At 37.7% G+C, this 21,440-nt stretch overlaps 7 protein-coding genes and 1 non-coding gene across 12 annotated transcripts; 4 read left to right on the top strand and 4 right to left on the bottom strand.

The window, feature by feature from the left end:
* Positions 1–71: 71 nt before the first annotated feature.
* Positions 72–4,967, bottom strand: LOC132194374 (nascent polypeptide-associated complex subunit alpha, muscle-specific form-like). 3 transcript variants are annotated; one of them, XM_059615606.1, is made up of 16 exons: positions 4,949–4,967; positions 4,649–4,760; positions 4,204–4,408; positions 3,830–4,141; positions 3,651–3,776; positions 3,504–3,599; positions 3,294–3,434; positions 3,154–3,237; positions 3,061–3,099; positions 2,754–3,002; positions 1,958–2,694; positions 1,816–1,899; positions 1,016–1,762; positions 402–954; positions 253–342; positions 72–193 (listed from the first exon to the last, which is right to left on the bottom strand). In XM_059615606.1, the coding sequence occupies exons 2-16, from the start codon at positions 4,725–4,727 to the stop codon at positions 163–165; spliced, it is 3,573 nt and encodes a 1,190-aa protein (XP_059471589.1). In that variant the 5' UTR covers positions 4,728–4,760; positions 4,949–4,967; the 3' UTR covers positions 72–162. The 3 variants fall into 3 exon arrangements, with proteins under 3 accessions (XP_059471589.1, XP_059471588.1, XP_059471587.1); XM_059615605.1 differs by having other exon boundaries at positions 4,923–4,957; XM_059615604.1 differs by lacking the exon at positions 4,949–4,967 and having other exon boundaries at positions 4,649–4,878.
* Positions 4,968–5,164: 197 nt separating this feature from the next.
* On the top strand, positions 5,165–10,436 carry LOC132194376 (dynein axonemal assembly factor 5). Of its 2 annotated transcripts, XM_059615609.1 has the most exons (13): positions 5,233–5,251; positions 5,304–5,415; positions 5,523–6,174; positions 6,230–6,413; positions 6,478–6,623; positions 6,681–6,919; positions 8,703–8,900; positions 8,962–9,136; positions 9,226–9,384; positions 9,436–9,615; positions 9,683–9,961; positions 10,023–10,202; positions 10,256–10,436. In XM_059615609.1, exons 3-13 carry the CDS (start codon positions 5,535–5,537, stop codon positions 10,390–10,392), a joined length of 2,517 nt encoding a protein of 838 aa, XP_059471592.1. In that variant the 5' UTR covers positions 5,233–5,251; positions 5,304–5,415; positions 5,523–5,534; the 3' UTR covers positions 10,393–10,436. The 2 variants fall into 2 exon arrangements, with proteins under 2 accessions (XP_059471593.1, XP_059471592.1); XM_059615610.1 differs by having other exon boundaries at positions 5,165–5,415; positions 6,684–6,919; positions 10,256–10,435.
* Positions 7,682–7,874, top strand: LOC132194522 (U2 spliceosomal RNA). Its single transcript, XR_009441551.1, has one exon. It is a non-coding gene; the product is annotated as a U2 spliceosomal RNA (small nuclear RNA).
* Positions 10,228–12,399, bottom strand: LOC132194378 (uncharacterized). Its single transcript, XM_059615612.1, has 4 exons — positions 11,991–12,399; positions 11,763–11,923; positions 11,541–11,704; positions 10,228–11,480 (listed from the first exon to the last, which is right to left on the bottom strand). The coding sequence occupies exons 1-4, from the start codon at positions 12,277–12,279 to the stop codon at positions 10,493–10,495; spliced, it is 1,602 nt and encodes a 533-aa protein (XP_059471595.1). The 5' UTR covers positions 12,280–12,399; the 3' UTR covers positions 10,228–10,492.
* A 113-nt stretch (positions 12,400–12,512) lies between these two features.
* LOC132194379 (translation initiation factor eIF-2B subunit gamma) lies at positions 12,513–14,606 on the top strand. Its single transcript, XM_059615613.1, has 8 exons — positions 12,513–12,810; positions 12,908–13,062; positions 13,116–13,281; positions 13,328–13,523; positions 13,585–13,733; positions 13,786–14,063; positions 14,122–14,371; positions 14,475–14,606. Exons 1-8 carry the CDS (start codon positions 12,654–12,656, stop codon positions 14,525–14,527), a joined length of 1,404 nt encoding a protein of 467 aa, XP_059471596.1. The 5' UTR covers positions 12,513–12,653; the 3' UTR covers positions 14,528–14,606.
* Positions 14,594–16,783, bottom strand: LOC132194381 (peptidyl-tRNA hydrolase 2, mitochondrial-like). 2 transcript variants are annotated; one of them, XM_059615617.1, is made up of 6 exons: positions 16,675–16,783; positions 15,651–15,787; positions 15,326–15,595; positions 15,173–15,261; positions 15,004–15,118; positions 14,594–14,925 (listed from the first exon to the last, which is right to left on the bottom strand). In XM_059615617.1, the coding sequence occupies exons 2-6, from the start codon at positions 15,756–15,758 to the stop codon at positions 14,839–14,841; spliced, it is 669 nt and encodes a 222-aa protein (XP_059471600.1). In that variant the 5' UTR covers positions 15,759–15,787; positions 16,675–16,783; the 3' UTR covers positions 14,594–14,838. The 2 variants fall into 2 exon arrangements, with proteins under 2 accessions (XP_059471600.1, XP_059471599.1); XM_059615616.1 differs by lacking the exon at positions 16,675–16,783 and adding an exon at positions 16,025–16,180.
* Positions 16,239–17,791, top strand: LOC132194380 (pre-mRNA-splicing factor ISY1 homolog). Its single transcript, XM_059615614.1, has 7 exons — positions 16,239–16,442; positions 16,597–16,619; positions 16,730–16,893; positions 16,954–17,157; positions 17,209–17,358; positions 17,418–17,518; positions 17,576–17,791. Exons 1-7 carry the CDS (start codon positions 16,440–16,442, stop codon positions 17,741–17,743), a joined length of 813 nt encoding a protein of 270 aa, XP_059471597.1. The 5' UTR covers positions 16,239–16,439; the 3' UTR covers positions 17,744–17,791.
* LOC132194377 (conserved oligomeric Golgi complex subunit 5) lies at positions 17,786–21,424 on the bottom strand. The gene is made up of 12 exons (XM_059615611.1): positions 21,208–21,424; positions 20,966–21,067; positions 20,538–20,876; positions 20,338–20,480; positions 20,121–20,286; positions 19,817–20,071; positions 19,612–19,759; positions 19,278–19,555; positions 18,984–19,227; positions 18,699–18,930; positions 18,439–18,639; positions 17,786–18,383 (listed from the first exon to the last, which is right to left on the bottom strand). Exons 1-12 carry the CDS (start codon positions 21,236–21,238, stop codon positions 18,195–18,197), a joined length of 2,328 nt encoding a protein of 775 aa, XP_059471594.1. The 5' UTR covers positions 21,239–21,424; the 3' UTR covers positions 17,786–18,194.
* Positions 21,425–21,440: the final 16 nt, after the last annotated feature.

Below are 21,440 nucleotides of genomic sequence, written 5' to 3'. Positions count from 1 at the left end.
TATTTTTTTATCCTTAAACTTGTGGTAGAATTTCAGAATTTCATGATCATGAGTATGTGAACGGTTTTAACATAATAGTAAAGTAATTTTTGTATAATATGTATTTGATTTATTTTATCCTTTGTGTAACAAATATTTTAAATTCTTGCTAAATTTGGAAGATCATAGCGTTTGCAGCAAATCATGAATTCCACTGAAAAAAATTATTAATTTAATATTTTGATTCCATTGCAAATAAAAGTAATAATTTACCTGTAGTCATCCTGATATATACCATCATTAAAGACATGCTGATCCTCCACAGTGGCCTCTTGCACAATTTCGGCCAGAGATTTTTTGCTCCTATGAGGAAAATTAGTTAAGGAAAAATTAAAAAAAAAATATATAATATAAAATAATACCCCTTGGGATTTTTTTTAGGCCTGGCCTTGGTTTCTTTCTTTCCGCCACCTCCAGCAGATGGTTGTTTTCTGCTTTTCACAGAAGTTTCTCCATCTTGCTGCTGAGCCTTTTTCTTGGGGTAAGTGTAAGTCTTTTTCTTGGGATACTGTTTCCTTTTGGGCAGTACAAAGTACTTCGGTTCGGGCACGTTCTTCTCCAGACTGTGGTGAGCAGGCAAGTGGAAAGTGGTCCTCAACTTCCTGTACACTCTACGGCTTTCAAGGTAAATTGAGGCACAGTACTCATACAGCTCTGGTTCGTATCGGTTTCCAGAACCTCCCAACTTTCCAGCGTTTTCCAACTGGCTCATGAAGAACATAAATTGCTCTTTGTTGAAAACTTCCTTCATTGTCTCAATAGTCACATTTCGTTTTTGCTGCTTGGTAAGTGGCTTAGTCTTCATTTTTTCCATCTGTGCAGCAAGGTATTTGTTTCTGCGCCGGAGCAAAGTGATTTCCCTGTACATTTTTTCCACGGAATCTTTGATGCGGTTGCGGGGGACTCGTTTTTTTGCTATATAGTTACAATAATTAATAGCTAGTTCAATAGGAAATGTGTTAAATAAAATAAATACCTTCTTTCTTGGCCTCTCTATCAAGAGCCTCTTGCTTCAGGTCTCTGGGTGGACCATTTGCAATTCGTCCTGGTATTACGTTAGCGATGCGCCTGCAATTCTTCTGTAATTTTGGCACAACATGGCCACGATAATCGACTCGGTAATGCAACTCGTCAAGTGCATTCAAGATACTTTGGAAACTTCCTTTAGAGACTCGCAGTTCTCCCTCCTTGCCAACAAGCATTGGCAGCTTTTCTTTGAGAGCTGCTGTGACACTGGGTGGAATACGAATTGAAGTTGGAGTAGCAACCGACCTTTTCTTCTTCGGTTGTTGCTCATTCTCTTTTGGCACTTCAGCAGCAGGTGGTGGAATGTTGATGGGAGCAAGAGGCGGAGCAAGTGGGTTGCTGACCAAAGTCCCAAGTGTCCCATCAGGAAGCATGACTAACTGTCTCTGGGGGGCCACAACCGGCAATGCGGTAGGAGCCAGATTATTTAATGGAGTGGAAATCTGTCCTGGTAGAGCCGATATTGTACCAAGAACAGGGAACATCTTAGTTGAAGACAAAACTGAATTTAGACTTTTAGGTTCTTCTGAAGGAGCCGACACACTATCCTTGCTTTGTATGGGCCCTTTTTTGACTGGAGATTTTTGCTTCCTTTTTTGCACTTTTGTGGCACTAGATGTAGAGGTTTGACTAATTTCTGGTTTTTCTTGTTCAGAGTTTTGGTTGCTTGCAGCCGATTCATCAACAGGGATGTTACCTACAAAACATCACATTAAAAGAAAATAAATAAACCATCAGCTAAAAATGTACCAGAAGAAGAGGTTTGGCTGACTTCTTGTCTATTTAATTCAGAGTTTTGGTTCGCCAAAGCCGATTCGTCAACAGGGATGTCACCTGAAAAAGTAAACAAAATTAACGAGTTAAATAAAAATGCCATGTGAATAAAATTTACCTGCAGGATCAAGCATACAGTTGTCTACCATTTCTAAGGTTTCAGAGCTTTCTGAAGTAGTAGAAGCTGGTGAGGCTTGTTTGTCTAGTACTTTTTCAGGTACCAATTGTCTCTTGGCTGGAACCTTAGACGGCTTGTTCTTTGTACTGGGCACAATGTAGGCTTGTTTTGAAGCAATCACTTCAACTAAGGTACTCTTAGTCAGTAGTTGACCCCTGTCAAAAACGGCATTGCCCAGCAGTTTAATCTTCTGGAATTGATCTTTGGAAATCTGATTTAGTGGAGTGTTGCGATTTCTGCTGAGAATGTTTGGTTTAGACACGCTCTTCTCGGACAAAATAGCCTCCAGCAAACTCATCTTGAATGAGAGTAGAGTACCAATAGGAACTTTCCATAAATTTGCATCAGTGACGGCATAAAGATGGTGGGAAGAAGGAGAAAAGTCCTTCGGCATTCTCCTAATAGCTGCACTAAAATCTGAAGCTTCTATTGGCTCTAGCCCAGGCAATTTCGGACCTTCGTCAATGATTTCGGATTGCTTGTCAGTCGTTTTTGCAGAGACTTCACCACTTGCAGATTTAAGTTCGTCCTGGTTGCTTTCATCAGTTTTAATTCTTTTAGAAGCAGGCTCTGAGCTTGGTTCTGTGTTTGAAGTAGCACTAGTGTCATGTTTCTGCAAGCCAAGAAACTTCTGAGGCTGAAATGGCCGATTTGTTGTCTGAATCTTTTTTAGCACCCTGAAAATTATTGATCCTTTGCAATTTTTTTCTTAACACCAATTTAAATTAAGTCAAACCTTTGCGTGCTAATGAGTGGAAGTTTGGGATTTTTAGAAGACTTGGAGGGACTGCAGGGTTTAGAAGGGCTAGAGGGTTTGGAAGAATTAGGTGTGTTACAGGGTTTGGATGGGTTGGAAGGCTTTGACGGCAGTACTGTACTAGCAGAAACGACGGCATCTAGGGGCACAGCTCCTGTGAGGCTATTTCCAAGAAGACTATAGATCAGTCTTGCTGAAGTGTCAACACCATGCCTCTTTACAACCACCCTATTTTTTTATTTATTTTTTTTTTAATTGAATTTATGGGATTTTATACAAAATTTACCTTTCAACACCACCACTAGGTTGACCTGGTGCAGGTGAGCTACAGGTACAGGCGTTTTGATAAATAATGTATTAACATAGTAAAAAATTATACCTTTCCAAATTAGAGGGACTTTCTGATTCCTTGCCAGGGACCTCGACCTCCATATCATTGGCTACCTCGTGAACTTTCACCAGCCTAATTTAATTAAGAAACCAATTATTTTAATGCACCAAAATATGTTAAAAATCTACCTCTTGGAATTTTGACAGAAAATAACAGAATTAGGAGCAATCAATCTCTTTGTTGGGTCCCCTTGTATTGCAGGAGACAATTGCTGCAGAACTATACCAGGACCCAGGGTCGGATGTATTGCCCGCTGTGCAATTGTGACCCTAATAATCAACAAGAAAAAAATTATAATTATAGCTATTACAATAATTAAGTATGCAAATAAAACCAACCTCTTAGCAACTTTGGGAACTGGCAACTTAGGTATTGGAGCACCAGGGACTGGAGTCAAAGTACCAGTGGCAACATCCCTTTTCAACAGCACCATTCTTAATGGAATTGAATGTGAAAAATGTTAAATTACAGTCAGGTTTCCTTACCCTTGGGTAGGATTGGGTAAGATAGAAACAGTATTAGGTTTTTTCGTCACTTCGGCTTCCATGTTTGTGACTTTAAGTGTCCCTTTTGCCCTTTTTGACGGAATTGGTCGGGTTGCCATGTACACTCTTCAAAATAAAATTATAATTATTTTTTTTAAGGTAAATTAAATAATTATTACGGGCTTGAGGATGAAATTTCAGTTTCTGAGGGGCCTTGGCCTTCTGAATTGCTTTCTGGTTTCGTGTTGCTGGGATCATCTGAATGGTTTGCTTTTAGCCTTTCGTCGCCTGGTAAAACTTCAATGACGTTTTTTGGCCGAGGTGGCCTTAAATGAGGCACTAGACCAGTGAAAGCAAGCCTATTCTTTTTGTCATGTGAGATTTCGCTGGAGTCAAAATGCCAACAGCAGACAAACAGACGGTTAGCAACACGATCCAGCGACAATGCATCCAAATTCTCGTTGTCACAAAAATCCAACCACTTTTTACACCTGAAATCAACAGGATAACAGTTTGTGACATGTAATAACAGATCATATATTATAGAATTTACGTATGAGGGTTTCGTGGAAAACTGTGGAAGGAAATTCCGTAGACATGATTGACTTGATGGTACTTTCTTCGATTTGGACAACCTCGAACGCAACAGTAATTGTTTCCCCACTTATTAGGAGGCAGAGGCCATTCTGTGCTTTCATTTTCTATTTTTAAGGGCTTCACTTGCATGCTGTTTTCTGCCTTGCTTGTTGACTGTTTTCCTAAAAATCAAAAAAAATATTATTGTTAAGGTACATATTATGTAAAACTCATGCATACTTTTCACTTGCAAACAGCTTGCAAATTTAAATTAATTTATGTTTGCTATTGTATAATTAAATTTGAAAATATGTGTGAGCTTTGCAGTGAATGCTTCATGTATCATTTGTATCATTGTGCATTTTAAATATTTTTTTCTCCTTTTTTTCTAAATCGTTTTCCTTTCATAAATATGAACATGCCTTGTTTTCTTCCTTGCTCTGCAGCCTCTTCAGCTCCCTGCTCTTCAGCCAGTTCAATCTCTGCAGCAGATGCAGACATGACGAACTTTTGTTGATTAATGCACCCTCTGCCCTAGATAATTAGTTCTTTCATTACAATCTAATGTTTATGTACATATCCGATATTATTTTGCTAGAATTATGATTATGTATAAAATAGGCGAGTTAAGCTGCGAAAATCAAATCTAAACATGGACACTGGACACAAGAATGTGGGGTGATAACGTAGCTCCACCAATCAGAAATAGATTTTTGAGTCACGTGGCTTAAAATTCAGTCACGTGACTGTGGAGTTCCAATCCCCATATTGAACGAAAGTTCGTTTGGTTCGTTTCGTAGCCGACTGCGGAGGTGCGGAGTGCGGAGACGAGAAACTGCGGCACCTCGATCAAAACATTGCAAGTTTTTGTCGACAAAAGAGGGCGTGCCAGTGGTATTCTAGCAACCTTTGAGCCAATCAGCGCGCAGGAAACGGATTCCTTTGATTACAAACAAAAACAAACATCAACATCAACACGCTTGACTTGAACGGAGCTCGATCCTCGATCGCTCAAATATTGAATCTTAAGATTGACAGCAAAAAGTTTTGACTGATTTTAAAATTTAATCTGTTTAGAGTTTAGAGGCCAACGCCAAATTGCCAAATTGATCACGAACTCCTCATACGTATTTTCATTCATTTTAATCTTTTACAAACGACTAAATTGGCGAATTGCTGACAAACACTGGTTGGTCTATGTATTCATTAAATAATATTGATTCATACTTTATTAACGTCATTAACTACTTATATAAATTATATTGTGTATGTAATTATATGTATTATTTTTTATAGCGTTTTCTTGATATGGAGAGCCCGTCTGAGGAATCGAATGTTAACGAAACAGCCAAGTTTGAACAGGAAGCCCTGATTAGCTTGTGCCGAGGACTGAGTGATGAAAACAAAGTTGCAAGAAAACGCTGTATTTTAAAAATTCGATCACATCTGAATGATTTGCCGCACGAAAAGTTGGCCCAGGCGGTTGAAGTTATTTTCAAAGATCTTCTCCGAGCCTTCAATGACCCGTCTGAAGCGTGTCGCGAACAATCGGTTATGCTGGTCAGTGATTTTTTGCCGGAAATTCAATCAATCGAACCCTTCTTAACATTCCTGCTGACCATCCTTGTCAAGAGAATCTCTTCTGGGGATAACAAAGAGCCATCTGAGGAAATTCGCCTGTTGCTGTTTAAACTTTTGTCTGGTGCCCTTCAAAAGGCCAAAGGATGCAATCTTATCCCTTACCTGGATGACCTGAGCAAGGTTTTGTGTTCTGGACTTGCAGATGACTTTCCAGATGTGAAGTCAGCCTGTTGTGATTGCACAAAGGACCTCGTACTGTCAGCGCCTAAAAATTTTCATGTGCAGTGTGAAACTTATTTAAAATCTTTGATCCCCGTGGCTCTTCACAAACACAGCAGAGTCAGAGCTGCCGCCATATCCACCATTGGTTAGATAGAAATTTAATTTATTATTTGACATATAAGTCAATTTCTAATTTATAGGAGTTGTTATCCAGTACGGTACTCATAACCTGGTGGAAAAAGTTGCGCAGGTGCTTGCTGAACGTCTTTACGACTCTTCCCCTGCAGTTAGGAAAGCAGTTGTCAGTATTGGTGGTGACTGGCTCTGCAACTTACCAGACAGATATTCACAGTTTTGCCGAATCATCCCTTTGGTGATCATAGGGTAATTATTGATATCTTATTTTTTAAATTATTTTGCCAACTTATTTTTCGACCATTTTAAATAGAATGGACGATGAAATGCCTGAAATTCGAGAAATCGCATTCACTGTTTGGGATAAAGCAGGGCGGCTGTTCGAGATGGAAAACGAAGACGAGTTAAAAAACGAACTTGATTATGGCATCAAAAATCTCCCCAACTACCCTTTAAAAGGTATTTTAGTTTTTCTACCTATAAATGAAGAATATTAAAAATATGTTGTAAATTTAGTAGAACCTCGTCCTCGGATTGGATGTCGTGTTTTAATTCAGCAAAATGCAATGAAATTGATTCCTGCAACTTTGAAAGAGCTCCATGACTGGAATGCTGGCGTCAGAATGCAGTCGGCTAGTCTCCTGTACCAACTAATCAGACACCTTGAAAGTAAATGTATTCAGCATCTGCAACGATTGTGGCCTGACCTCTGCCTCAAGTGCATTGACCCTAATGATCAACTCATGCAGAAAAATGTAAGTACAAATTCATTGGTTTAATTTTTTATGTATATATACATTGCAAAAATAATCAAAATATAATTTTTTTATAACATTTTTACTAAAAAAATTTGGTGCACACATTTTGAAGCAATTGTTGCCTCCATTTCCCTAAACGGTGCAATATCAGAACTACTTGTTTTTTTTTTTTTTTTTTTAATTGTCACAACAGCAATACATAATATGATTTATTTAAAAAAATATATATTTTGTATATTTTATTGTTTTTAACACATATTCAAAATTGAATTGAATAGTCTGAGGAAAGAACATTGGAAGCCCAGTCTTTATTATATATCAGAAAGAAAATGTGTCTATTTTTAACTATTTTTACAATTAAAAAAAAAACATATAAGATATTAAAACATGCGTGCTATTGCTATTGCAAGTGCTATTGCTTCTTCTCATTTTCGGCTATAGAAATTTACGAACATGATTGGCGTTGCCAAGCAGTGCACAGCGCCAACAGGTCTGAAGTAGTATAGTCGACCGCTAGGTGTCACTTATAAATTAGGATAAAAACTTGTTACTTAATACAATTTTAAACACATAATTAATTCATATTTTCATGAATTAATTAATTCTTTACAAACAATCAAGTATAGAATTAGTTATGATGTTCAGTTCATTGTAAAATAAGGCTTTGCAATGTAAGCGTTAGCAAAATAGATTCGAGCCACGGACGTGCAACTGAGCAATGAGCGTTCGTCGGGTCCCTAAATGTTCCTCTTAAAAGTTATCGCTTCTCGGCCTTTTGGCTAAGATCAAAGTGTAGTATCTGTTCTTATCAGCTTAATATCTGATACGACCGGCATTGCCGGTCCAGAATATTAAACTGATTTTTGGAAATTGTCGGGATGCTAGGAGCTTGCTCCACTCCTGACACGGGTTGGCCTGGTATTGCAGTACCGCCAGGATCGGCCCACAGAAACGAATTAATAATAGTCTATTCCCCATAAACAATATAATTCCCATCCCACCTTATTCAATATCACTTTTATAATTCAATTATTTTCTCAAAACAGATTTTTGATCGCGAATGGCAGCGTCACTCGGCCTTTTGGAAAGTGATTAGCGCAGAACTGCTTGTATTGGATTAAAATTAAATTTTTGTTGCATAAATTATAAATTTGATTATACAAAATATAACTTTCGATCCTGGCAAAATTTGGAACACGCCAAACTTTGAATGAAATCTCTGATTTGACTAATATTAACAAAAGTAAGGGTATTTTAATAAAGATAATTAAAAATTAATAAATGATATATTAAAAAAATTTTGCCTAAAATTAATTTTAACTCAATATTTCGATGAGATATCGATTAAATATTTAATCAACTGCATTGCTAAAAATTAAAAAAAATATTTCATAATTATATTAGTAATTAGTTAGGTTGCAGACGGCAATCGGCGTTCCTAGACGAGAGCAAAAAATTTCCAGCAATTTTCAAGTCAAGAAAAATATCAGATCTCTTGTGCGGCTGTGCCTATAATTATTAATATCCTGAATATCTCTATAATCAAGGTCTATAATGTTGCATGATGGAGGATATTATTAAGACTGTCGAGTAGAGCACAACTTATAAAAAACAATCGTGTTTTTTGTTAAAAATTTTGCAGAGAGGTAATGAATTATTGATAAACTGAATATAAAATAATAATATTTATTCATATCATAACTTTTAAGCTGATTAAAAATTAACTTGAAATTTAAAAACTTAGTGTATGCAATACATTTTCTAAACTTGAAATTTTCAGATTGAGCAATGCATTTTCCTGCTAGGATATTTTGTGCCCGAAAATGCGCTTCTTCAGGTTGCCATTCCACAAGACGAGCTTACCATGAGCCAGCTCTGTTGCCTCTCTGCAGCCCTGAAAGGTTTGACTACTCTCGAAGAGCCGTATCTCGCAACTGTTTGCCAGGCTCTCTGCAAATCTGTCAATACCAACATGGAGGTACTAAATAAATAACCTTGTAATTTAAAATTGACTAACTCTCATCTCTTGTTTAATCCAGCTCTCGTACCAAAATGCTCTGCTGAATTGCACGGCAAACACTTTGTATGCAGCTAGACGAGCAAAATCTGATGAGACAAAAGCTTTTGATAGAGCTTCGTCCCTTTCTTTGTTCACTGTGTTGTTAAATCTGATGGGAAATTCACAGTCCCTGGACATCAGCTCTGCTTCAAAAGGTAAAAAAAATGAATTGCAACTATCTTATATACATTTTTTTGAATAGTTTTTTTTCTTCATAAAATCGAGTTTTCATTTTTCCTACTAGTTTTAGTGAACGATCTGGTTGATTTACTGGAAACGAGTAATCCAAAATTGTTTGAGCTATACGGAGAAGAAATTTTGACACCAATCCTATCAACAGTGTCTGTGTGGACTGAATACTGCGCACCAAAGAATATTTTCATAGCATTCACAAGAGAAGCTGGTAAAATCTAGATTTAATTTGTAATCTGTCATAAACTAATAAACTTAAAAGGTGTTGGTATTGGTGTGTACCTGCCACTGGTAGTAGATATCCTGATTACCTGGGGACAACATGCGACTACTGGGGTGGACCTGGCTGACATGGTAAGAGTTGCAATGCCAATCCTTTCGTGGAAATTTTTGGAAAGTTGTGCTGCTGATCCAGAGAAAATTCTGCTCTCACTTATTAATGGTATTTTTTTTCTTCTTGTATTTAATTTTTAATTTAAACATTTAATTTGTTTCAAAATATTTTTCAGGGCTTATTCAACCAAATTTGAAATGGTCGGCAGGAAGAGTGGCTGAGGCAAAAAGATCGCAGGCTCTGGTTTTACTTGTCATTGCTGTCAGTGATCCAGAGGTACCTGATAGCATATTTGCTCACATGGCTACGAATTTCCCTCCTCTTCTCATGACCATGTTAGAAGAAATGTCTAACCAACCACGCCTTGGAGCAGCACAAGTCCTTGAAATTTTGTGTCTCAGATGGAAAAAATTAAATCTCTTGGATCTTGACACTACTTTTAGAATTGTGCAAGGTTTTAAGAACAAACTATACAAATAATATAATATCATGTGTAACATTTCTTTCTATTGCAGTTGCCGCTGAACGACTAGATGACGTCAAAGCAGAAGTTCGCCTTCAAGCTTTGAGAGTTGTGAAAGCAGCACTGCCTCATCATGTGCCACCCTCTTATAAATCGCACCTTGAATTGTTGTACAAGACGGCCCTCATTCACCTTGATGACCAAGATTTAAACTATTCAGCTGCCGTTTTGGGTAATTTAATTTTCTTTGTTTCTTTGAACTATTTAAAACTTTACATTTTCCAGATACACTCAGAGTCATTGGTATGATTGACATTGAACTTTTGACCAAACTACTGGGTGTGTGCAGGAAAAAATTCTCCAGACAAGATCTATGCGATGAACTTATAAATTATGTGACAAAAAATAATGATAATATGTAAGGAATAAAAATTCATTCATTTTTCTGATTCATAAAAAACCTTTAAAATTTAAAAATTTACATTTCATTTTTCCTGTGATGAACAGGACAAGAGAAAGCACTTAATCTACATCTTCAACTGACTTATCACAGAGGATGCTTAATTTTAACTTGTTGAATTCTACAATTTTGTCAATCATGTACGAGTTTGCATTCTCATGAAAGTGAATTTCTGAGAGATTTGGAGAGCAGCAAATCAGGTGGTTTAGACCACTATCAGTCACGTTTTCACATTTAACTAAGCTCAAAATTTGCAATTTTGCAAGTATTTTGTGATCCAAACTGCTTTCTACAAATAATTCTTCAAAAAATCTGTCCATGAGTTCAAATCTGGTCAGTTCAATACTTTTCAAATTGAAAGCATGTGTAACTACAATTTTAAGTGTGCTTGGAACACAATTGCTCAACCTTTGGTTTTGCAAAGATAGGGAAGTCAAGCTTTCAAACATCTTTGTAGTTTGGCCAGTGCTCTCCGTCAAATACAAATTCTCAGTCTTCAAAAACTGCAGAAGGGGACACGATTTTCCAATCACAGTCAAGTCAAATTGTAAGCTGCTTGAGTTTCTGCCCCGAAGATCAATTTTTATTAAAGACTGACCCATATGCATAAACCAAGAGCTATCTGGTATCAAACTGTTATTAGACGCAAACATTGAAAGATTTTTTGCGTCCAGAAAAGGCAAGGCGGCATTGAAATCTATTGGTGCACTAGAGGCAAATGATATATCAGTCAAGTTAGGGCAGGTCGTAACAATTCCACAGAGCTCATCAATGCTGTAAATCCCAGGGTCAAGTTTCAACTGCCTGATTTTTAGTACGTTGTTGTCGCTGTCCATATTTTTGAGTCTCCAACACAGAACTGCATCTGTTGTTGATATGTGATCTAAAACCTGGAGTTTTGGTAATGATTCGATCAATTTAAACAGTCCTTCGATGTCGACGCTAGTGAAATCCAGTAAAACTGCAGAAAGGTGGAGCGAAAGATGTTTTGTGCAGAGTTTTTCTATCCCCTCATTTGTTATTTTTTCATTGTCACTCAATTGAAGATATCTACCGATTAAATTTTATAAATGACCGCAACACAAAAAAAAAAAAAAAATAAGAAAATACCTGAGAGGGAATGCACACAATCCAATCGTTTCCAAAATATTATTTGACACACCTGTGCTTTTAAGGTTCAGTTCTTCCAACCTTTTCAAACCCTCGAGGGCAGATGACAAAATTGCCTCCGTCATCCCAAGGCAATTTTCTAAGTTCAGAATACGTAAATTATTCTGCGAGAAAAACTCATGATTAAATTGCATTCATTCAGGAAACTTTTAATGTGTGAACCTGGCATCTATGCTTGATTGGAGTCAAAATTCTATTGATATTCTTAAAGTTCTTCAAATTTAAAGCGGCCAAGTTTCCTGTCACTAAGGTTGGCAGGTATCGGAAATGCAGACAATTCTTCGACCTCAGTAATTCCATCAGCTCAAAAATGCATCTGCCGGCTAAAGTATAATTTTCAAAATTAATTTTCTAATTGCAATGCATACATACTCGTGGATTAAATTTTACCTAGCAATTCAAAGGGACCAAGGAAAAAGGTCAGTGTTTGTCCACACCAGTTTTCGACGTAGTCCTTACACCAGATTTTGTCCATGTTCCTAGCAACATTTTCAAGGCAGAGGTCTTTCAGGCTTTTCAAATTGTCGGCTTGACTCTTCCGCGCCAGGTAGGTTCTCTTGTCAATGAGCTCCAAAGGATTGGTCGGTTTGCTTGGAAGTCGTGGCAATTCGTCTTCTAAATCTTCCAAGGCTGCATAATATGCGTTGTCGACGTAGAAAAAGGCATTTCTTCCAGACATCTTCAAATCTAATAGAGCAATCTAAAATTGAATTGCAGAAATTGAATTGAATTTTTTGTTTTGTTTGTGTATAATATGTATGGCTCCTCCCCTTTCTAATAAAGCATCAAGGAGTAAAGCATCTTCACAGATGTTGCGCACAACGTCACACGCACAGTTTCGGTTCATGAATTCCCCCCGCAACGCAACAGGGGAACAAAGAAAGTACCACGCACGACAACTGTGAACTTGCGACTTGTCATAACAAAAGTGATGCCATGTGTACATTTTTTACACCATATGTGCGAAAAAGTAAACAACAGCTTTTCTCGTGTAGCAGTGTCGAAGAGTTTTGTTCACTTTTAGGGCAAAATAATCATTAATCTCTTCCGAAAATGTACGGCAAAGAGTTCCGTGTGATTCTGCTTGCCGCTGGCTCGGGGTCAAGGATGAGAGACATCACAAACAACAAGCCGAAATGCTTGTTGCCTGTCGGAAATTGTCCTTTGATTTGGTTTCCATTGTCCCTGCTTGAAAGAGAAGGCTTTCAAGGTTTGGAAATTGAATTATCAATAAAATATTTTTCAAGCTATTTTATCTGTCAATGCACAATGCCTCAATTTTATTTTATTTGCCCCTATTTTTTTAGAGGTGACGATTATTACTTTGGACGTGCAGCATGCTGAAGTGAAGAAGGCCATTGAAAAGTTAGGCCTCAGGCTTGAGTGCAAGTATTACACCATACGCGAATCTGATGATTTAGGAACAGCGGATGCTTTAAAAAAAGTCGCAATCCCTGGAGAGGTGTGAATATCAAATTTTTTTTATTAAATATTATTACATATTTCTTCCTGCAGTGGAAAGAAGATGTTATTGTGCTTGGTTGTGACTTTGTCACTGACCAATCCCTTAGTGAAATCATCAATTTGCACCGAACGACTGGATCCGGAGTAACATCCTTTTTCTTTCCCTCGATTTCTGATTCGGCGCCCGTGCCAGGCCCCAAGTCAAAGAACAGAACAGGTTTCTTCTTATTTTTTTTTTATGTTTATATTTTATTTTTTTTTAGATCGTGACTTGGTTGTACTTGACAAACATAAGAGACTGTTGATGTTAACCTCGGCCATGGATCACGACGATTCAATGAATGTTAGAATGAGATTGTTGAGGAAATTTGGAAGCATTGAAATCAAAAGCCGCTTGACAGATGGACACTTTTTCATCATTAATAATAGAGTTTGGAACTTCATTATCAGTGAAGAAAAGTAAATTAATAATGAAAATTAAGTGTGCAACATATATTTAAAACCCAACTTGTTATTCCAGTTCTGACATGTCCTTGAAGGGAGAAGTACTTCCCTACATAATCAAGCAGCAAATGTCTCGGCTCAACAAAGTCAATGAGTGTCAAGAGGGTGTGCTCATGAGATTGGATGCTGACACCAATGAAAACGACGAGACTGAAGAAACGCACAGTAAGACTAAAAATTTGTTCTAGTTTTTAGCTTTATTTATCAATTTTCACAGAATTCTTCAAGCACTTTGTTGTTGATGAACTTCAGAATAAAATTGATCTTTGCACTGGCTATCACGATCATCCGAACTCCATTTTTGGACCTTATCTAAAAGATCGCCTGCGCTGCTTTGCATACATTGCTCCAACAGGGAGCAGCTTCAAAGTGAACAACCTTGTTTCTTATTGTGAGATAAATAGGCAGATTTTGAGCACAGAAAACTGGGAACGGCTGGCAAGGGGAAGGCCACTGGTCCGTGTCGACTCTTCTTGCACCAGTAGAACAAAAAGGGTTTACTATAGTTTCCGGAAAGTATTTAAACAAATATTTGAATATTGTATTTTTTTAGATTGAATCGTCATTGATTGGTGCCAACTGTAGCATTGGTGAAGGCTCAAAAATCGAGCGGAGTTCCATAGGCAGTTCTTGCACTATTGAACAGAATGTGACGATCAGTGGTTCAGTGTTGATGGATGGTGTAACTATTAAGGAAGGCACCGTTTTGACTGATTGCCTAATTTGCGACCGAGCTGTCGTTGGAACTGGATGCCAACTCAAGTCTTGCCTGGTGGATGCAAAATTTGCTGTTGCAGAAAAAGGTATGCGTCTTGAAGGAAAACTACGTAAAGTGAATTTTATGTAGTAAAATTATATAATTATTTCAGAACTAGTCATTTTATTTAATTAATATGATCTTTTCAGTGGAGAGCTCTTTCAAAGTTCTCTCTGGAGTCTTGATGAGTACTGACGAATGAAGATCTAGAGTGGACTGCTTTTTTGAAAGCAAAGCTACAATTATTTATAATAAAATAAATTTAAAGTCTATTGCGGCAATGCGCTCGTTTTATTCATAAATGAAAATTTATGTACAATCTACATAAATAATGCAAGGTACGCAAGGATGCTGTAGCTCGATTTCTTTAAGCCTGGAATGTTTAAATGGGCCAATACTCACTTTGCGGTATAATTAATACAAGTTGCGCAAAATAAGAAAAGAGCAAAGCAGTAGCAGGGGTCAACAAAATCCCAAAAAATTGTATAATCCTTCAGCTTGAAGCAACTTTCTCTACAGCAGTGAGAGTGAGCCAGTAATATCATCAACGTCCTTTTCAGATCCGAACAATCCCATAACTGTTGCCGAGTTCGGGGCAACCTAAAAGAATAAAAGTTATATTTAATTCACTTGAAAAGTCTTCAAAAGGTAGAGATAAATTAAAATCAATTTTATTACCTGAGTACGACCAGCGTCATGGATAATGCAGTTGGCCACATTCATTGAATCTGCTTTTTCGTGGAGCCTCTTTAGTTCAGGAAAATTATTGCACTTCAGCACTACGGTCTTCTCACTGTCCAAAGAAATTATTTAACACAAAATCGCATTGTACAACTACCAAAATTACCCCGATTGTTCCCACTGTGTCAATATGTCAGTTCCCGCTGAGCACATATACTGAAGTTTCCTGTGCAAGGCCAAAGCTGCGTGTGCCACCTGGATTCACAAAGAGCAAAATATTTAGCAATTTTAATTGAAGCACATTATTATGTAATTCTACCTGAGCAGCAATTTTTCCTGGAGTCATGCTCAGTTCGGTGTTGATAACAAAAACCATTTTGCTCGAGTCTCCTGCCCCAACCACGTTCGTCACAACCTCCACTGGTGGGGCTGAGGTCCAGTCATCGAGAGGATCGATTTGAACCCTATTTTGAGATACAGTGTCATCGCCAGGCCCGCCTACCGCGCTTGCCATGCCCCAGTCCTCTTCATTGTCAAACAAAAAGCTGGCAGCAAGTTCTGCAGACTGGTTGCCTGTGATTTGAAGGGCCTGCAATATAAACATCCAGGAAATTGCCTAATACCGTTTTAATCTGAAATCTTACGGTTTCAGCAGCTGCTCTCTCAATCCCCATACTCATTAGAGTTTGGAGAAACTCCGGATTAGGCTTCCAACCCTGCTGGGGGTCCCCACCGGCAGCTTCTTCATTCATCACAGTGTCAATAAGATGAAATTAAGTTCCTGGATCATACAGTCTTGAGATTAGTAAAAATAAATAAAAACATTTTATGTTTGTAAGTGCGTAGGGTAAATTATGTCCACACCCAATAAGGGTACAAATAAAACTCAATTAAGGGACAATGCGAAAACTCCCTAATTTTTTTAGGCAGTTGATACATTTCTACATTTGGCACAGGAGCAAAACTTTAAACTCAAAGTTTTCTTCCAGATAAATAATCATAAATCTATTTTACATACCTTCAAATATTTGATTGCAAAGCAGCGAGAGGGTCACATGAAAAGTTTTCAACAAAATAAGAACATTTATCCAGCAGAAATGATTGCAGCCACAAAAACCTTCCAAATTTGTCTTCCAAATCCAAACATAGAGAGGAGGGGAAACAATAGCAATAGATTTCCACCAATTAAAAACGTTTTTCCGAAAACCTCCTTGGTGTTTGATAACCCATCCCCTTTCTTCCCCTCACTCGGCGCATCAGCTTGTGTTGTTGCGTTGTTTTTTCTGTTTTTTCGTGAGAAATTTGAAGATTTGACTGCAGTATTTGAAATTTACCCGATCCATCTCTACTTTTAGCATATTAATTATCTAAAATCATTCTTCTCGCAAAATAAATATTCAGAAAATTCCCCATTCCCCCGTGGATAGATTAAAATGGTAAGAACTTTTGCTGTAATAATAACAACGGAATGAGTTTGCCGGCTTTTTGCAAACACGTTTTAGAATTAATTAGTAATTCTCAATGTAATAAGCTAATATTAGCGATTTAAATGTGTTTTCATGTATTATTTATTGCTTTAATTTTTTTCAGGCACGAAATGCAGAGAAGGCTATGTAAGTACATATATTTATCTCTTTGCTTTTGATTTAAATTTTTATACATACATACATTATGTCATACGATCTGACGATCTCCTCACTTATGTATTTTAATGCTTCTTCAGGACGACACTTGCTCGGTGGAGAGCATCTCAGCTTGATGACTGGAAAAAGAAAACCCTCAGACGACCGTACTTGGCGTCTGAGTGCAAAAATTTACGGTGGTGCGAGAAATGGAGAAGACAGGTCATTGGAGAAATTGCCAAGAAAGTTACCCAGATACAAAATGGTAGTTTGAATAATATTTTATAAACATGTTATGCACTTTTGTTTGTCTTTAAAATTCTAGCCGGCCTGGGTGAATTCCGCATTAGAGATCTGAACGATGAAATCAACAAACTTCTCCGAGAAAAAGGTCACTGGGAGGCGCAAATCAAGGAACTAGGTGGTCCGGACTATGCAAGAACGGGCCCCAAAATGTTAGACCACGAGGGTAGAGAGGTGCCTGGAAACAGAGGCTATAAATATTTTGGAGCAGCAAAAGAACTACCTGGTTATACTTATAGACACCAAATTGAATTAAAATAATAACACTATTTTTCAGGTGTCAAAGAATTATTTGAACAAGAGCCTCCGCCTCCTACTAAAAAGACTAGGGGCGAGTTGATGAGAGAGATCGATGCTGATTATTATGGATACAGAGACGATGATGACGGAATTTTGATTCCCAGAGAGCAAGAAATTGAACGCAAAGGTACAACAACTAATATGAAAATCTATGCATGAATTTTGAAAAATATTTGGTTTTTTCAGTAATTGCAGCAGAAATTGAGGAGTGGAAAGGCAAGAAAGATACAACAGGTGCAAAGCCCGACGAAGAAGAGGACATTTACTATGCACAAGTTGAAGAAAATGTAAGCAAACTTATTTCAATGGAGAACGAATGTACATATTGTTTTTCTTTTTTGTAGTCTGACGAAGAAATGACCTCGTACCCCACTGAGGGAACTGGAGAACTGTCAAGATTTATTGCTCATGTGCCCGTTCCTTCACAACAAGACATTGAAGCTGCAATTCTGAAGAGGAAGAAACAGGAGCTGATTGACAAATATGCCAGTGATTCGATGATGGCTGATTGAAAAAAATTCAAGAACAATGTTCAAAAATAAAATAATTTTAGATTTTAACTTTTAAAGAATCTAGCTTTAATCAACAAAAATCTTCAAAATGCAAGGAAAATATTGCCAAGGATGGCCGCGATCTCAAGTTTTGCGATCAAGATCTTGAAATTGAAAAAGTGACAATTGAGATCGCAATCTCAAAATGATGCAATTTTTTGCGATCTATTTATTTTCTACCGGTCATTTCTGACCTGTTTTTAAAAATTCTATTATCAGAGTTGGGTCAAGGAGTCCTAACAAAAAATAAAATAGCCTGAAACTGAGTTTTTCTTCCAGATTTAACACGCGGTTGCAAATGATCGCATGCAATTGACCACCTTTTTGTGATTGCTATCATCTTTTCAAAAAAATAGTGCGATCAGATCGCAATTGCAGATTGCTTTTGCGATTTTGTCCATCCTTGTCAATTTCAAACTGCAGATCCAGCTTGTAATAGTTCAACCATAATTGGATAAACAAAGTGATAACTTGTTTTCCCAGACGCAGACACAGCCTTAGCATACCCTTGCAAAGCACCGTCAATTAGTTCCAATCGCTTTCTTTCACTCTTGTTCTCGTCCAACCAATTGGAATAAAATTTCACCGACCAGCCAGCGCTCTGAATTTTTCAAAATTTCTGAGATTAGAGACAAAGGATTATTTACATTACTTACAACATGAGGTGACTGCATTTCATTTGGGCCAAATGCAAACAGCAGTGTCAAAACCAGACTATGGGGTAATATGTCCCCTAACATGGGACACTTGGAAATGTCCTCTGGTGTTTGGAACAACAGAGGCTTCAAAGAGCGGAGCATCCTGTAAGGTCTCCCCAGCTCTGAAGGAATGCTGAGGAAACCAATAGCCATTTCCATCTGTCATTTATTTGTTATTTAATTTGCCCGTAAAATTTAATCAGATTGATTTAATATACCTGAGTAAAGTCAGCAGCTAATTTAAGTCTGCCAAGACTACCAAGGGGTCGCACTAAACAAGCAAGGCGGACAAATAGGTCCAAGCACCGTTCGGCAGCGGGTTTGACACTTTCTGCCACAACTTCCGACCACTTGAAAAGTGTCAGGTACTGACTGGAGACTCTGCTCAAAAAACTCTGCAGCTCTTTCACGTACAAGGAGCACGGCGCCTCGGCTTTGTTGTCATCATTCCTAATGAAATAAAATTATTTAATTTTAATCCAATTAATAATGGAAAAAATTACTGTGAAAAATCCTCATTATGCATAGTTAGAAGTATTGCCTCCACTGCACTTTCAATTGCAGTCACCACAGGAACAATTATTGCTATTGCTAATGACGAGCAATTCTCTAAGGCATCAAATATAATTGTCGATGCCTCCGAGGAAAGGCCGTTTATATTTCCAACTCGTCGTTTTGTTTGTAACGTGAAATAATGAAGAATGTCAACCAAAGATGCATTCAGCAACTGGCCACTGGTAGGTGCCTCTGTAGTCAAATTTCTTAATAGCAAATTACATCTAAATTAAAATATGTACCAATGAATTGAATGGCATCAGTTCCCGTTACGGCCTGGTGCTCACATTTGGTGCATAATAACTTGATGGTGTTGGCGACATTACTGGCGACCACTTTATTTAGGTGGGAATCAACCATTGACACAGTGAGTTCATTGAGGACAGTCCTCAGAAGGTTATCAATGCTGTCGTGGGACGGTATACCATCTTCGGTGGTGAACATGTTGTTGACCGGATCGAAGAGTCTTGACATAGAGCGCGCCAAGTAGGCGTTTTCAAAGGAGTTAACCACCTTGCGGCTGTTGATAATAAGGGAAATAAATTAAAACAGGAAAATATCAATGGTTGTTTTCACTTTAAGGTGTACTGCTGGGCAGAACCGCTAGCAAAAAGACTGCCTTTTTGTTGACTGTTGAATGCTTGCATACGATTACACATTTCCAAATATTGTTTGATCAACTTTGGATATTCACCCTCCAGCGTTTGTTGGATAAAAATGGAGCCTAGCCAAAAAATTTTCAAATTAAGCAATTTAAATCAATTTGACTTTGTTAATTTACTTTGTGATGCTTTGGAAAGTTCTTCGCCAAATATTTTCAAAACGTCATCCCAAAATTTGGAGCACTCAGAATCAATATCCTTGGCATGGGGCGTCAAAATTGAACTTGACGACAGTTGTTTTTGGAGGGTTGCAGCTTTTTTGGTCTCAACAAACACACATTCTAAGCTCTTCTCGATAGCGCCCCACAATGAAGAGCGAAACTCGGCAGACTTTCCAGGGGTCACTAACGGTGCTCGTCCTGGACCTCCTGGACCTAAGCACTAAATTAGAAAAACTTTTAAATCTTATAGGAGATTGACAACCTGATTTCTTTGGTGCAGATGTTGGTTGTAGTTGCTGTGTCAAACTATGAAAATCAAGCTCGGCTCTCAGTTTCGACGCAACCATTTCCTTACTGCTGGACATCACTTGCTTGAGGGTGTTTTGTAAAAGGCCAAGATTGTGGAAAACCAGCAGGGCATTCTCAACCTATCAAAAAATGTTATTTTTTAAATCCAATAATTTTAAGTATACTTCAACCTGAGTTTGATTTTGAGAGGCAAGACCATCGATGAGAAGTTGACGAGCTTGCCTGTCCACATCAGCCCTATGATGACGAGATAACCTCAGGTCTTTGTCGATTGCCTCTAAATGAGTCAAGTCCACATCACTTGACATTTCGTCTACAAATAATTTAATAAGTCTTGGGTTTCAAATAGATATTAATTTGTTAAAATTACCAAGTTCGCTCAAAACTTTTGCTGCCTTTGTTAGTTCTTGGGGCCCTGCCTTGATGTGATTCTGTAGCCTCTTGATGAGCTGGGAGATGCGAACGCCGCGTCGTAAAAGGTCCGATGTGGCATGTAAATTGTTCAGCATCCTTGTTTGGCATTGAATCTTGTTGTACGGCTCTACGATTTTAGAGCTCAGTCGATCAACAGCTACAAGGAGATACTGAATGTGTGGCTGCATCACATTTAAAACGTCTTCGAGCTTCTCAATGCAAGTTGCCTGGGAAATCAAATCTTCGTAGTGGTCAGTGACTTGCTTCATAAGCTCTTTATCGAGCAGTCCGATTCCTATATAATACATTTAATGAATTAAGAAAAATAAATAATGATATATCTATACACGTAAATAATTGCATTAGTTATATTATGTACTTTACCTTCCGACAATTTAGCGAGTTGGTCTGCGACAAGAAGGCCTTTGGAAATTTGCTCGTGAATTTTTCCTTCATCGGCTCCTTCAAGGAAAGCTTTGAAGAAGTCTGAAATTTTACCAGACGCATTTAATTTTTGAACAGAAAATTTCTAAAACTGGCTTAAGATCAAACTATAACTTTAACTTCTAGAAATTTAATTAAATGTATTAAACGAAATTAAATTTTGGAGACTGATCAAGGCTCACCATCTTTCTCAATGGTTTCCCAAAAGTCCATGATGACTGCAAATTTTAATCTTAGTTGTTCAAACTTTGGTGATTATACGCGTATTAAAAATTCGTAAAATTCTTTGGAATGCAGTGCACGCGTAATAATTATAAAAACTAAATTTACAAAAGTGAGAACCGGCACTGCACTGCACCTTCGTGTCGTGACGTCTATTTGTTTATGTGGCTGCGCAGCTCGCATCTCATTGGTG

Source organism: Neocloeon triangulifer, unplaced genomic scaffold, assembly GCF_031216515.1.
Source record: "Neocloeon triangulifer isolate White Clay Creek 2 clone unplaced genomic scaffold, ASM3121651v1 ptg000006l, whole genome shotgun sequence".
NCBI classification, from domain to species: Eukaryota; Metazoa; Arthropoda; class Insecta; order Ephemeroptera; family Baetidae; genus Neocloeon; species Neocloeon triangulifer.
The sequence above is the reverse complement of the archived record's forward strand: the minus strand, read 5'-3'. Positions and strand labels throughout refer to the sequence as shown.

Coding starts and splice junctions, on each gene's coding strand:
- LOC132194374 (XM_059615606.1), bottom strand. CDS start 4,727: ATGTCTGCATCTGCTGCAGAGATTGAACTGGCTGAAGAGCAGGGAGCT. Junction 3,777..3,829: donor GAAATTTCATCCTCAAGCCC/GTAATAATTATT, acceptor TTTATTTTGAAG/AGTGTACATGGCAACCCGAC. Junction 3,238..3,293: donor TTCTGTCAAAATTCCAAGAG/GTAGATTTTTAA, acceptor TAATTAAATTAG/GCTGGTGAAAGTTCACGAGG.
- LOC132194381 (XM_059615617.1), bottom strand. CDS start 15,758: ATGAATGAAGAAGCTGCCGGTGGGGACCCCCAGCAGGGTTGGAAGCCT. Junction 15,596..15,650: donor AGAGAGCAGCTGCTGAAACC/GTAAGATTTCAG, acceptor TTTATATTGCAG/GCCCTTCAAATCACAGGCAA. Junction 14,926..15,003: donor ATGACGCTGGTCGTACTCAG/GTAATAAAATTG, acceptor TTATTCTTTTAG/GTTGCCCCGAACTCGGCAAC.
- LOC132194378 (XM_059615612.1), bottom strand. CDS start 12,279: ATGTCTGGAAGAAATGCCTTTTTCTACGTCGACAACGCATATTATGCA. Junction 11,705..11,762: donor CAATCAAGCATAGATGCCAG/GTTCACACATTA, acceptor TTTTTCTCGCAG/AATAATTTACGTATTCTGAA. Junction 11,481..11,540: donor TTGTGTGCATTCCCTCTCAG/GTATTTTCTTAT, acceptor TTTAATCGGTAG/ATATCTTCAATTGAGTGACA.
- LOC132194379 (XM_059615613.1), top strand. CDS start 12,654: ATGTACGGCAAAGAGTTCCGTGTGATTCTGCTTGCCGCTGGCTCGGGG. Junction 12,811..12,907: donor TGAAAGAGAAGGCTTTCAAG/GTTTGGAAATTG, acceptor CTATTTTTTTAG/AGGTGACGATTATTACTTTG. Junction 14,372..14,474: donor ATTTGCTGTTGCAGAAAAAG/GTATGCGTCTTG, acceptor TGATCTTTTCAG/TGGAGAGCTCTTTCAAAGTT.
- LOC132194377 (XM_059615611.1), bottom strand. CDS start 21,238: ATGGACTTTTGGGAAACCATTGAGAAAGATG. Junction 21,068..21,207: donor GGAAACCATTGAGAAAGATG/GTGAGCCTTGAT, acceptor GTAAAATTTCAG/ACTTCTTCAAAGCTTTCCTT. Junction 20,072..20,120: donor ATCTGCACCAAAGAAATCAG/GTTGTCAATCTC, acceptor TTTAGTGCTTAG/GTCCAGGAGGTCCAGGACGA.
- LOC132194380 (XM_059615614.1), top strand. Junction 17,359..17,417: donor GCAAGAAATTGAACGCAAAG/GTACAACAACTA, acceptor TGGTTTTTTCAG/TAATTGCAGCAGAAATTGAG. Junction 17,519..17,575: donor ATGCACAAGTTGAAGAAAAT/GTAAGCAAACTT, acceptor TCTTTTTTGTAG/TCTGACGAAGAAATGACCTC.
- LOC132194376 (XM_059615609.1), top strand. CDS start 5,535: ATGGAGAGCCCGTCTGAGGAATCGAATGTTAACGAAACAGCCAAGTTT. Junction 6,175..6,229: donor TGCCGCCATATCCACCATTG/GTTAGATAGAAA, acceptor TCTAATTTATAG/GAGTTGTTATCCAGTACGGT. Junction 10,203..10,255: donor CTATTCAGCTGCCGTTTTGG/GTAATTTAATTT, acceptor TACATTTTCCAG/ATACACTCAGAGTCATTGGT.